The sequence below is a fragment of the Anas platyrhynchos genome, chromosome 7 (assembly GCF_047663525.1).
Source record: "Anas platyrhynchos isolate ZD024472 breed Pekin duck chromosome 7, IASCAAS_PekinDuck_T2T, whole genome shotgun sequence".
Lineage (NCBI taxonomy): Eukaryota > Metazoa > Chordata > Aves > Anseriformes > Anatidae > Anas > Anas platyrhynchos.
The window spans coordinates 2,896,775-2,911,555 of NC_092593.1; the positions used below are offsets into that span (position 1 = coordinate 2,896,775).

General features: G+C 39.6%; 1 protein-coding gene across 4 annotated transcripts in view; it reads right to left on the reverse strand.

The window, feature by feature from the left end:
- EPC2 (enhancer of polycomb homolog 2) overlaps window positions 1-14,781 on the reverse strand; it is a 40,999-nt gene that overhangs the window by 11,221 nt on the left and 14,997 nt on the right. For all 4 annotated transcript variants that reach the window (XM_038181936.2, XM_072041410.1, XM_038181937.2 and 1 more), the window contains exons 2-10: window positions 14,282-14,441; window positions 8,087-8,232; window positions 6,527-6,733; window positions 5,599-5,747; window positions 5,193-5,325; window positions 3,122-3,313; window positions 2,704-2,793; window positions 967-1,112; window positions 523-866 (exon numbers count right to left, since the gene is read on the reverse strand). In XM_038181936.2, the coding sequence (XP_038037864.1) occupies window positions 523-866; window positions 967-1,112; window positions 2,704-2,793; window positions 3,122-3,313; window positions 5,193-5,325; window positions 5,599-5,747; window positions 6,527-6,733; window positions 8,087-8,232; window positions 14,282-14,441 (1,567 nt within the window). The remainder of the gene's footprint in view (window positions 1-522; window positions 867-966; window positions 1,113-2,703; window positions 2,794-3,121; window positions 3,314-5,192; window positions 5,326-5,598; window positions 5,748-6,526; window positions 6,734-8,086; window positions 8,233-14,281; window positions 14,442-14,781) is intronic.

A 14,781-nucleotide genomic window follows, 5' to 3' on the forward strand; every position in this document is an offset into this window, starting at 1 on the left:
TACTATGACATAACAGAAAACACAGTTTTGCAACTTTTTCATGCCTGCTTAGTAAGTTTACTAACTCACTGCTGGTTTCTTGAGATGTTTAGCAAGATTTAAAAAAAAGCAACATGACCCTGTTGCTGCTGTATTCCCACCCTAACCCCCCAAAAAAGCCTCACTGCTTCTCTTTTGCATTCATAAAGGGCATAATTCTGTCCCTAACGAATTTTAGGCCAATAAATATCTAAAGACTCAATCACGTGTAAGCAATCCTGACATACAAGCAGAATCCCTCCTTTGCATGTAGCATGTTTGAGTCTAGCACTTCATCAAGATTCTGTTGAAACTCGAATTAAAGCACGAGGAACAGAACTGTTTGAAGAAAAAATTCTAAGAACTATAAAATAGTTACCTTGCATCTTGGCTTTAGTTACATATCACTAGTGAAGATGTTACCACTACAGTCCCAAGTACAAAAACAAAAAAAACACTAAATTTAATAACTTCAGTCCCTTAAGAATTTAAACCCTTGCCTACCTGATATGCCATTCTTGCTGGTGTTCAATAAAGCTACAGATGCTGCAGAAACTCTTTTGTTATTCACAGTCTGCCCTGGTTTCCTTGAGGTACATTCTTCACTATCACTGTCCTGGAGATTTAGTAGCCTTGGCTGAAAACACTGCAGTCGACATGATCTGATATTGCTTAGTATTTCAGAAAGGGACAGTCTGTTTTCACAACGTTTATTGGAAGCATTGGTCCGTGAAAAATTAGAAGAAAAGTCTAAAGTCTGGGAAGAGCTTGAAAAACTGTTCAGCATTTCCGGGTCAATCTGCCTCAAGACAGGATCATGTTCTGTAGATATTCGGTCCATTATAACCCTGATTAAAAAAAGATGGAAAAAAGATGTTAGTTTAATTCTCTCTTTCTAAATACTTTTATCCTTCAAAGGGTAACAAAGTAAAAATAACACAATTGTACCTTCCACCCCTGCCAACTCGTCTTCTCGCAAATCCTATACATCTTCTTGGAATTGTAAGGGTTGTAAGGCAATGCCTGAACCTCAGTTTGTCCAATTCTGCCAATTCTGAATTTTCATATGGAGAATTAATTTGGTCCAAACGAGGCTGTAAAGAATAAAGAAAAGGCAATTTTGCACTCAGTGGTTAGGTTACTGAACTATTTTAGAAGGTACAACACAGTATTAAAAACACTGAAGACATCCACGGAGTTACCACTGGATTCTGTCCTACCCTGACAGGTTCATCTGGCCCACTACCTCCATCTGCTAACAGCTCATCTGACATTTTGTTGTCATGTATAAAAGACAGGAAGCGATTTTTTTCATTGTTACAGCCTGTGAGTTTCAGTCTCTAAGTAGCCCACGGATTATCTGCGTAAAAGGCTGCATCTTGACTATGTTTTATAATCAGCTGATGGCCTACCCTTCACAAGTTTGTCTAGGTCTGTTAGTAAGGGGTCACTAGGATAAAAGCTTTTGTCTGTAAAAATATATATATATAATGAAAAAGTTACCAACGGGGACCTCCTAAACGTATAATACCTAACACAAGTCCAGTGTCAGGTATTGCCCTATAAAGGATACATTTAGTACTTATTGTGACCAAAGAAATACCCAGGCGCCCTGTTCATCCACCTGGATCCCACTGCATCAGCTGTACAAAGCAGTGACAACAATTCCCAAGTCAAACAACGTGGAACTTAAGTGCATAGATATTTTTCAAAAGGGGATCCTAAATTCACAGTTTAGCCTTACTTGTGAAACCCACACTGCCAAGGGTAACAGATGCTGATCTGCACGGTCTTTGTTCAATACACAGCATTCAATTACCAGACCTGACATCCTGACAGTGTACTTGCTGAACCAACTTACCTTAGGGTAGTTTTATTACTCCATGAAAATCTTCTTTATAATAAACTCAAAGCTGCATGACCTTTACTAACAAAAATGCGGTGTGCTGTCTGAAATGCCTTATGTGACAGTAATAAATATTCTTTAAAATAATCAGTTTTCATGATCAAACGAAACTTACAGCAACTGAAGTGCTACAGTTCAATTTACATAAAGAGAAACAAAGCAAATGGCTCCAATAGTTAAAAATGCAGCCTAATATTAAGCCACTTAAATAACCTGTTTCTAAAGAGCAATAGCAAAGTAACAGAAAATCAAAATCAGATTTCAGTCATCTTGACTTCTGTTGGCAAAGTCAACTCAGAGAGTAAGGAGAAAAAAGCATTAATTCTACGCAAGAGAGAAGCCTGCAATGATTCCAAAATAAAAGTTTTGACCTAACTCCACAGAAAACCCTTAACAGGTTAGATCTCTCCACTTCCACAGCAAGATTTCCTCAGTGCCTCAGCAGAATCTCTCAGCAGGTCTGAGAACTGAGACAACTAGTAGCTAACGAGCTTTAGAAGCTGGAAAAAAAGATGTGTGAGGAAAAGCGAGGGAGCTGGGAGGAATTGTTCCTTTTTGGCAATGGCTTAATTGGGCTGCTGGCAGTGCACTGGATTACCTTTAGGTAACTGGAATAGACAAGGAGAAATATTCTGTGAAAAACTTTTTTTTTCCAGAGTTTCACCAAATCATCAAGGCTTTGATAGTGAAAGTGGGAAACAGAAGAACTGTTATATTAGCACTAAAATTAAAAGTACAAAGCTAAAAAACCACATTACATCCAACAGCAGATATCTTACAGCATAATACTGGCATCCTGCTCTTCTCCTGAAAGCACAAGGTCCATCAGGATCATTTTCCTCTTCTGCTTCCGATATTGGTGAGGGTACCTAAACCAGAAAATAAAGTCATTCTTCCAACTGCCATATGTATATCACAGGCATGTAATAAAATACTTAATATAACTAATTATATTTTATACTATATGAGATATTTTATACTCCACAAGTGTATATAATATGAACTGACATTTATATAATAAATACAATCTTCTCTGAAACATAGCTTACAACACAAAGAAAAAAAATAAAACTGCAACTGTCTTACGTATAAATCAACCATCCAACAGTTCTTTTCTGTTTCAAACTATGCTGTCCAAATTACAGGTAGCTGAGTTTTTCATTTTCTGCAGGCTAAAATTTTCTAACAGATTATTACCTGCGGGAACTCATCTTCGTCTGAACTGTGGAAGTCATACTGTTTAATATCACTCTTGTTGATAACAGGCAAGGGCTCGGCAGAGGGCTGTTGAGGAGTTACCACACACTCTATTTTAGGTTTCTTTAGATACTTCTTCTTTTGACGGACAACATCTGATACCTCCTCCTTTAGAGATGAATGATGAGGATGCTGTTTGTAAAGAACACACAACAGTTCAGCAAATGACGTGATTAATCTTGTTTCTTCATCTTGTGCTTCAGAAAAACATTACTGCTCATCTTGCAGAGCCTCTCAACATGCAGCTTTTGCAGACCACTTCAGACACACATTGCAAAATTTATTGAAAAGGTCTGAAAAAAAACAAAACTTGCCTCTAGTTATCTTTAGAAAGGTTTATTAATAAACTGAAAGCTTTCAAGCTAAATGACTAAGTTAAGATTCCTTTTTTTCTTTTAAGTACACTCAGTATATTGTAATTGGAAATCGTATTCCAATTATTTTCTTAAGCCTCAGTTTTCTATACCAATCACTTAGAATTTTCTCAACTGCTCAAAACTGTTCACAAGAAACGTTAAGTTTCCTATTTCTTGCATTGTTTCCATCTTTTCTGAGATTTAATGCTATTAGTTTTTACATTGTTAATTTTTTAAGGTTCTGCTGACATAAGTCCTCTGAAGTAAGCAGCTCGAGTAATATTAAACTGTTCACTTGAACAAAAACGCTTTTAAACTTCAAAGCTCTTAAATTAGAAAGATTACTTTTCCTTCCAAAATTTTCAATTAAAGAGTAAAAGCCATTGAAGTTTTTAAAGCATTTAAATTTTCCCCAAATTACCACTTTTCAATAGCTGACTAAAACTAACTCCAGTGACAGAACTCAGCTGCACAACCGGAGATGAGAAACAGAAGGCTGAACAAAAGAGAACCAAGGAGAGGGATTTGTATCGCATTTAGTGACCACTGGGTGTCGCAGGTGCTAAATACAAACTTCAAAAAGGTGTTCAACTCCTAACAACTTGTATGTCAGATTCTCTCTCAAAAAACGTATCTTGATTTGAATATGATTATACAGTAACAGCCATCAAGTCACACAAACACAAGTGAAAACAAGCTTACAACTAATACAACCTTGTAAAAGTGAGTAGTAACACTAAGAATCCAGTAGTTTGCTACAGACTGGTGATATAGCATGTCTCCATGCAGGTTCTTCCTGTATTTCATTTCATTCCCAGTGTGCTCACGTATTCTATACATACTAAACATAAAGCTCTCTACTTACTGTGCACTAAGAAAGCTAAAAAAGTCCTACCACCATTAAACAATATGTAACCCCCATATAATCTACTACATTCCTACATATTTAAAATGTAAGATGACACTGTAGCAGGAAAAGGTGACTGCTAAGTAATTGTTTCACTGTCCACAAGAGAATTTAAAAAAAACAAAATACTGAAGAATAGCTCCTGTATTGCTACACCTGCAAACCACACAGCATAAATACCTTCCTAATGAGAAGTGTACGTGCCCCTGTAGTAACGCAACTGCTATTACAAATTCCATTAAGTTGTTTTAAAACCAATGTTGCTCGCAACATTTTTTTTCTTGCTTGCAACAAGATAAAGCAGTTATATTCTTGTCTGCAAGCATTACCACTTCAACAGTTCAGAACAGCTTCTAAAATCCTTGACCATTCTAGTTAAGCCATCAGACTCTTTGCACTGAAGGCTAATCAGTATTCATAGACAACACTACCAGAAAAATTCAGTGCTCTAGTCTCCTGTCAAAGGGAAAAGGAACAATAATTCCCCTTATTTTGCAGTCCTGAAGTCCTGATTCCCACATAAAGCATTCATACTTACATCATCTTAAAATGAAATGGACAGAACTGTGAGAAAGTGGCTACTACAAAGCTGCTGTTTTGGTGATGCAGGCCATTTAAAACTTAGGTGAGAAATAGGACAAACATTGAACAAGCATAACAGATTGCTGGACAGTCTTCCAATGCATACATCTGCAGGGTATGTCCAGAATAACAGGTAACAACGGACTTGCAGCAGAAGAAAGGTTACCTTAATTTTACATTCTTGAACTTTGTGATGATTTCCATTATGAAGAGTGGATGGAGTTGTGCTCATCTCTTTTTCAGGTCTGTTAAGCTTCACTTCATTGAGGATTTCACCTCCATAATCACCTAGATGGTACCTTCAATTAAGAAAAAAAAAAAGAAAAAACGTGATTAAAAATATAACAGTGCTTTTCCACTGGGAAATGCCTGAAGAACAAGTAACAGGCTGCACAAAACCCTTCTGTTTTAGCTTCTAAACTCTACAGAGTAACATAAGCCTTCAGCCACACGTTTGCTGAAGGCTAACATCCATATAGAAAGAAATTACAGGAGCTATCTTCAAACTCAATTAATGAAAATTAAGGCCTTAGCATTATACATGACTTTATACAGACAATTTCAAAGTTTACCTTTTCTCTACAACTTCCAATGTTAAATGCAATAGCTCGCGTTTTGTTTTCTCTCTTCTCTTAATCATCTCCAAAATTGTTATGGCTCTGCTAAACTCTCTTCTCAATTTCAACATCTTCTCGTAAGATGCTTCATCATTCTTTCGATTCTATTGAAAGATTAAGAAAATTCCACATCAAAAGAAAAGCCTGTGAGGCATAACTAGCAACATTTTTGAAAAAAAAACAAAAAAACAAAAAAACAAAAACCACCACCATACTGTTGCTGCAAGTGAGAATCAATAGTACATTCAGAAGAAACTTTTCATAGCACATAACCTCATTGGTAGATGCCACGAAAAGCAAAGGAAAACCAGCTCTCAAGATTAAGTCGAAGAGGAACGCTTCACTCATTTTCCCCATGCTCTCTCCACTCAGATTACCTACCAAACCAGTGGTAGTTTGTCAGGACAAGGAACTCAGGTCTTGGTGCCTAAAGCTTTTTCCACTTTGATTCTATACACTGTGACGTTGCGTGCACTTTTGTACAGATTTTTAATTACTCAGCCTTTTCCATCAGTCTTAGCATGAATTGATATGAATGGTGAAGTGCCACAAATACAAAACCTGAATTGTTTACTAGGTGGTAAATGGAAGAGTTTTCCTCTCTTCCACCGTAGTCTGCAAACCTATAAGTCAGCCTTTGACTTTCAGCTTTCTAGAAAATGGACAAATTGTAAATTGACATAGAAAACAGATTAGAAATAGACTGAAACTGACTACATCATTTAACAGGTTTGAAGTTTAGGTGGGTCATCTAACATCACAACTATTAATAGAGACAAACAATGAAATCAATTAACCATGGATAGCAAAGGACTGATCCTGCCATATGCTGGCAAGGAATCAAATGGTTCTTACCAGTGTAGAGGATTTAAAACAACATTACCTTTCTTGTCTGCATCTTCTCAGTTCTCCTCCGAAAGGCAACATAAGGGTCATTGTTGGTGGAGCCATCCCTCTTTTCTTGTTTGATTTGAGGGATGAGAGATGGTCCTCTGCAATTCTTACGCTTTCTTACCCAGTAGTCATATACAGCCTTAATAAGGTAGTCATCCTCATTTAGCAGCAATTTAGCTTCCTGAAGTGTTACAAGCTAAAAGAGAATATTCAGAAAGTGCAATTGAGATGGGGTGGGGCAAGAAGAAAGTCACTCACATGTCTTCTACACTTTCTAAGTAAACTTGATCCTTTTTCCAGCAAAAGAGAGAAAAGGAGAAAAGAACACTGATCTAAATCCAAGCACCTAGGCCACCAGTTGGTCTTCCTATCTTAATTCCCAGCTTTTCTGGATCAGCATCATCAGCCCTCAGAGCCTTTCATGCAGGTCTAGAAGGAACGTTGGGCATATTGACAAGAACTGATTTGTTTCTCAAGCTCCAATAACCTGGAGGAGTTGTTTTTTGTCTTACCATTCCTATCACAGAGCTCAGGTAAGACATAGTCAAAGTCAGCTGAAAATTTCTGCAGCCCAAGAGCAGAAGCAGCTTAAACATACAAACTGCAATCTCTCAAGTTAAGCAGAAAAAACTACAGGAGTCCCATGAAAATTTCTTATATAGAGAGGGATTTCTCTTTACACACCTTCAAAAGAGAGGCTATATTGTAAGGAGCAATTATAACGCTTCATGTGCACATATGGGCTTTTCTATTATTTGTTTCCCTAAACGTACACTTTCTGGTGTAAGAACTCTTCAACTCCCTGAGAAGTAACTCCACATACTTTAAAGTTACATGTCAGAAACTGAGCAATTTTCTGAATTCAAGATCTTTCTCCAGACAATGATCTCCTGTAACAGCTCAGGAACTTAAGCCTAAAATACTGGCACCCTTCTGATAAAATAACTGGCACCACGTGCTTGTTCCTACAGCAAGGAAACCAGCCTTTGAGTCTGACCTGGAGAATAACTTTCTTTCTTGTACCACTGCAGTTTATACCACAAGGGCTCAGTCTTAAACCCTTTGCTTTGCTGTCTGTGCATCAAAGTCTCTTACCTTCAACTGAAGTCAATGCCCACTGTACCAAGTGAAAGGAAAACAATCTGGATTCTCATACACATTTATAGACACCTCTGTACACCCACCAACCACTATCAGCTCCTTTTCTGCCAAAGCAGGTAAAAGTAGATGGGTTTTAAGTTGTCTTCTTGTAACTTATTACGATTAGGAATTGAAAAGTTTAATACCAAGCCCCACCACCACACATGCACCCACTCACCTATACTCCTGCTCTCCACTTACTTTCCTAAGTTACCAATAAAGACAGCAATGAAATTTCTGTAGTTCTGCAGACTTGCACAAACATTCTTACCCACTTACCAGGAAATACAATGAACTGAAAAACAAAAACCAAACTAAACCAACCAACCAAAAAAAAAAAAAAAAAAAAACAGAACCACCCCACCAGAAATGAGAAATAGCTGAGCCATTTCTTAGCGCAGCAAAATACCTGACTAGAACTGGCTTTTTCAAGTCTGTCAATCATTATTTCAAACTGCAGTGGCTTGATTTCCATCTTCCGATTTAGTCTGTTCAGTAAGGTTTCATCCTCGGAGTCCATATCGTAATCTGGCTGTTCATTGTCCAGATTAAAGGCTGAAACAAAAACACACACAAAATAAGTGAATACAAGAGCACGCATCTGACAACCAGTAATCAAAAGCCATCCATAAAATCAGCAGACCTCTGGCATGACAATTCTCTTTACACTAAAATGTGTCCCCATATAGAAGAATTAAGACAGTGTTCAGAAGTTTCTTGTCTTTGGCTTCCTATACAAGGGGTAATCAGTGAAAGCTCGTTTTCTTTTAATGCAGCTTGAAGGGGTGATAGGAAAAAAAGCTTTACTTCTAAAAATTACCATAGGGGCATACAAATTTTAATATCTCCCTGCACAACAAAAGCAAAAGTGCTTTTTTGTGCTGTTATAATACAGCTCCTCCATAATATCACAGTAAGATTCTTAACAATTAAGATAATTTTCAGTCAAATCCCATACTCAGAGGAAAGTACTTAAATGGAAGTTCCAATACAATTTCAGTTGCCCGTTTTTAAGTAATTCAACTAAATTAAATTATTAAAATATTTAATAGGCTAAATTAAAAAAAAAAATAGCTTGTGTAACCAACTGTAACAAGGCTAGACCAATCCTGTGGGAAGGCGTGTTACTTTTTCTCCAAAAGCAACTCAACTCTAGACGTAGAACCTGAATCTTTCTCCATGCTCTTCAAACAGTACGCTCCTGACTTTACAGCAAAGCCCATAGCTTTATTACACATTGCCCTAGTCATTCTCCATACTTAGGCAAAGTTTCTGGTCCTACGAAAAGCAGAAGGAAATCATCATTCAGATAACATAGCAGCAATTTTGTTTACATGAAGTATGAGAAAATCCTATACAGCAACAACTCTTATTAGGTGCAACTGATATTTTATATGAAACTACAAAGGGTGAAACACTAACTCCAACGCTTCAAATAATTATTGCACCAACAGCAGTGAAGGCTTGTTGAAATATATTCTATTTGTACTGGACCACAAATCAAAGCACTATCTTATCTCTACGTTCCTAAGTGATGGCTGTATCCGAGTGTCAACTTAGAGAACAACTCTGCTACCAAGCTTTCTGGTGCACTCTGAGGGGACCCAGGAAACACCAGAATCAGCAGAATGATGCTAAAAATCATTTAAAGCACCTGGTCTGGGCAGTCAACTACGATGAAATAAGCAAGACATTCCTTCCTCAGGCCAGCCCAAGACCACTCTGTCTATATTCCAACGCAATGCATTAGCTTTTACCACTGGCAGCGTGTAAAACAATCTGTTTGGCTTTGCGTGGAGACAGAGGAGAGGCACTCCCAGAGGCAGATACATCTGAGAAGTGCTAGGACGCGATCCCTTCCCATTTTCAGCTGTGCCCTGCTACCTCCCAGAAGAGGCGGTGCTTCGCTGTACTAATTCTGAGAACGACACTTACTCAGAAGGCTTCACCGGCTCAACACACACTGTAAACACAGTCTAAAAATAGATTTCAAGAAGAAATTAATACTACTACTGCGGTATGGCTGTGTATTACAGGGAATCATTAATACTACAACTCGATAAAGTTGCCGTGCAGATTCTGTTCGGACACGTCCCACTGTGCCTGGGTACGTGACACCCGGTTCTCCCTCCGAGCATCAGCAGCCGTGTATCAGACTCACACTACAGCTTACAGCATTCAGGTCCTGTAGCTTCCATGGGAGAAAATCACAGTTTTGAAACAGAAACTGACCCAGACTATTCATTCTTTGAAAGCAGAGCTCTGTAAAGCTGCATTAAGAAACCTCTGAACCCTGTTCCTAAATGACACATCAAATCAACTTAACTTCCTAAATTAAGTTATTTGCTGATAAAACCTCAGCTATATTAGCAGTCATTTTTTTTAATCTATAACATCTCAAAAAAGTGCTGAAAAACAGGAAAAAAAACTGTAATCCTTAAAAACCAAAAAACTCTACACCCTGAATTCCAACTCCACGAGAATATTTTGACATAATCAAAGTGACAAGACTCAGAAGATAAAAGGTATCCAGTATGCGCTTGTCAGAAGCAAGTTAGGCTGAATAAAACCCATCTCATTCTTCTCTAGAAAAGCACACAGGTGCTGTCAGAGCAGTAGTAGCCCTGCTTTTTATACCTCCTAGCAACACTCTCTGGCTTGTGAGTAGCATGAGAAGCACCGCAAGCAGCAGAAGGGCAGGGTAACGGTGCTGAAGCAATGGCAACAACACTCGCATTCCACCTCCTGGTTCACTGCAGGCCACAAAACCTCAGCTACCTGCTGGAAGCCTGCAAGTCTCACAAAATGCAGCCTTCCTCCTGGTTCATGCACTCTACCTCCCTGCCTTTCCTGCTGGTAGTTCATGGGGCTGGCTAGATGGATCGAGTTTTCCTGCTCCAACACTTCTGTGTTCTTCCACGCTGCACGTTTCTGTGGGGTGCTGCAGAAGGTGATCCTATCACTAAACCTCACCTTGTATAAATGTTCAAAACTTGCTGGCTTGCTAATTGCTGTTGCAAAACTACCACCCTACCTTACACCCTCTGCCACTGTAACCACTCCTGCCGGCTGTGCCTTTCGCAGAGGGATTTGCTTTTGTTTACACGAGCTCCCTTAAGTACTGAGTTTATACTAACCTATGGAAATGGAATTTGCTTTAAAGTTAAGTTACGTGAAATTGGGTTTAACATCACAAAATTATCTAATTGAATTTACTTAACTAATTAAGGCTGTGGTTCAACAGTCAGTTTAAGCCGACCTAAGTGAGTTACCACTCAAACAAGCACCTCCACGAGCCTCCCCTCCCCGGCGAGCTACACACTGCTCCACCTTCCCTGTGCTGGCACCTGGAGTCCCACAATGAGCCAAGACAGCGAGTTGATAGATCCAGACGGCCACCAAAAACCAGATAGGCCTTCTGCCAGCGCAATTCCCCAAGCTGGCCCAGCTGAGAGCACAGCTTCCACCAGGAGGGTGCTGGCAGTCAGAACAGAGCGGGCTGTGTTTATTCTGATGGCATCAAATCGTTTACTGTGGGTTAGCATAGGTCATGGTAATTATATCCAAAGTAGTTCACAAAGCAGCAAAACACCTTCTCAACGGCAAGGCTGCGGCACCTGACCGGACCAGGGCTTTAACACTGCCCACCTGCACCAGAACACCTCTGCCAGGCAGCTATCATGCAAATGCCCACTTTACATGGCCACAGGCTGAACAGCTCCTGTTACAGCAGCCTCTAAAAATGTAGAAAAATTCTTTATCATAAGTAGTATTACCTCCCTTTTTTTTTCTTTTTTTTTTTTTTTTTTTAAGATTATTAAAATGTTATTTACATGCAAACATCCACCTGTGTGTCCCCCTCCGTTCTGTTTTCTCACATCCCCCTTACAACCAGGTGTTAGTTTTATGCTTACAGAGAAAATCTGGAGAAAGGACATGCGGATTGAGTAGCCTGACCTGCCAGAAAGTAAGCCCAAACAGACTTTATCCCAGGATTTTTTGGATCACTTTCATGACCATGTAGAGGTCAAGCCCCAACTTCAAACCCTGAGCTGACCACAGTCACCACAAATGCATCTGTTAAATTACTGCATGCCAGCTTGAAAAGGGTCAGCATGTCTTCTCTTCTATTTAACACCACTTCAAATCATCACGTGGGCCTTCCTGTCACACTGGGGTCTGATCCAATCCAACCCTAAACGTGACACAAGTTTCCCGACACAGAAGCCTGCCCACTATTGAATTTCACTTAGACAACTGACGAGCCCTGCAGCTCATGAAGATGTGAACTTGCACAACCATATCCAGTCAGATCCGTTGGACTATGACAGATGTGTTTTCCATACAGCATTTCTAGTCACATGTACATACACACCGAGTACATTTACATACGTTAACAAAATAGTTCTTGCTCTTCCTATTGCCATTAGCAGCACCAATTTTCTAAAACACACTCAGCTTTAATTCTAGGATAGATACAAGTGTAGTGACTTACTCTCTGTTGCTTATTAGCAATTTAAAATCTATCTCAATGCTACTAAAACTACAAACATCCAGGGAAGATTATCAATCACACTGGCGTAATTAGGATAGCTCAAGAGTTGTGTTTCATGTTCAGTTCAAAGCCACCCGCCCTAGTGCCACCCAGCTCCACTCATGCCTAGGATCCAGGCCAGTTGAGGAATTTCATGCCTCACTTTTCTCTACTTTGAGCTAGCGGTACAAATAAAAGCATTACACTAGTAAAGACTAAAATCCTCAGCTATCGAATGGGCTGCAAGATGATTTACTTGTTATTTGTTCGTAATAGCCACAAGTATGGAGTATGGTATGTGGCCTCCCGGCGTCTGGCAGTTTATATAAGTCACACCACAACAGCAAGTGTTGTTGCTCTTTGTGCTTTTAGCATTAGAACAGAATTTCGCAGCAGCTCCTGCAGCATAAAGCAGCTTTGTATCACACCTACCGCAACCAGACTATGTGGGAAAAGTTATCCCGAAGCACTAGCTGATGTTTATTTTCAGCTCAAATACCTCCTGTAATTCTGTCCAGAAAGGCTGTGAATCTTAACAATACGAAGTACAGTTTGACACAATAACGCTTTTGAACAGATTTGTTAACAGCATTTACAGTGTTTCTGGCACCGCCCAAACAATAAAACACTTCCCTTATTTAGCAGCTTTGTGTCAGTGTAGTCAACCTGCCTCGCTTCGCAGGTTTTTCTTCTATTATTAAAAAGAGAAAAACTTCATTTCCTTTAGCTCGCTTCTCACATTACCGGTACGATCTCTAGTATACCAGGGAGAACCTTGAGCATGTTATTTCCAAAAGCCTCCTTATTTTGTGAACACATGGGAAAAACAGGAGACTTCACCATGCTGCTGAGAAATGGCACAAGGATCTTCAATACCCAGCAGGGTTTGGGTTTACATGTCTTTGCCTAACTTCAAGTTCAGCTGCATCTCCAAAAGGAAGAAAGCATGCAAACATGAAATGCCTGATCTGCTCAGATCTACACGGAGATCAACAGCCTCCTGTTTTGATCCCTGAAACAGGGATGAAAGGATTTTCCTGTTGTTGATCCCTAAAAAAGGGCTGAACGGATGCTCACTGCTGTCTGGGAAGATGAAGCTGGATAACATCACTACTGCTTGCACAAAACCCAACAGCAGTGAGTACACTTCCCGTTCATGATGCTTCCCACACCCCTGTCAGCAGTCTTTCCAATATGACTACGAAACAAAACCGTGAATCAGTGCTAAGAAAGTCTCCACAAGAACTTGGTACTGAATTTGCGCTTCAGTATGAAGACCAACAAACCACAACAATAACTGCACCGAAGGTTTTGCTGCAGAGATGAACTCTAGGGGAAGTCCACGTCCCCAAACAAGCCCCTAGAATGACATGCCGCAGAGGACAAACATGATTTGCATGCCAAGCAACAACTGAGCTACTGAAATACAAACACTGTCACTTGTCAGCTGAACCTCCAGAGACCACTGGGGATGCTTAACTAGGCCTTCAGATCATCTAAAACCTAGGAAGCCACACATTTCCAAAAAAATGCTTCCTCTTACCTACAAAGCAAGCTCAGAGTTCCCTACAGGAAGGAAACTCACTGTTTTAGCAGAACACTGAGAAAAAACACTGCTACCCATAACACATCCAGTAAAGTCATGCATGCTGTAGTGATTACCTTGAATTTCAGTTAGCACAGCTGAAACCAAACCTTCAGAAAGTTTGTTATAATCAGTAGAATCCAGGCTGATTTCATTACAAAACCTCTTCTATTTGGTTCATCCCCATTTATACTGAACTTCTGAATTAATGGGCTTTGAAGTAACTTTTGAGTTGATCGAAGACAAGGCTTGCCAGCTACTGCAATATACAGTAACAGCACAGAGCCCATAATACCTTCAGGGAAGACAAAAACCATCTTTACCCTTCAATTCCTCCAGAAATTTACAGAAGAAATTGGAAATTTACATTTTTAAATCCCCCTTGGACTTTTGAGTTTTTGAATACGGTAGCAATGTTGTCCTCAAGATTGTTTAAAGATTACTTAGTTGTAATTAAAGGGAAAAACCAACACTCTTTAACTTACGTTGAATGTGAATGAACTGCTTTGGTTGCTTAAACTCTCCTTTATACAAACGATTGTAATAGTTGACATTGCTCTCTGCTTCAGGAACTGGGATAACCATGCTCTCTTTCTTTTCTCTGAAGACTTGTTGTGCTGAGATAGCCCGTTGCAAATGATGTTCCTGCAAGATAAAAATAGTTTATTGTGAAAAAATTCAGCATATAGCAGCACGTACAAAGACATCCTACACTCCTACTGTTTTCCTGATGTCTGCACAAAACCCAGATAGAAGAGTTCAGTCTTCCCTGCGTTTTAGAGGACAGCAGGCTGCTTGCTGCCAGGTCAGTGACAGAAGACGTGTCCTCCATCACTTCGCATCGCTGGGGGGTTCCTAGCAGCCAGGAACCTCAGAGCTCCCGTGAACGCAAGGCAGGACTCAGAGCAGATGAAAAGAACCCTTTGTTCAGACAACAGCACATTCCTCTTCTCAGACCAGGAAAAGGTCATTCAAACTACACAAC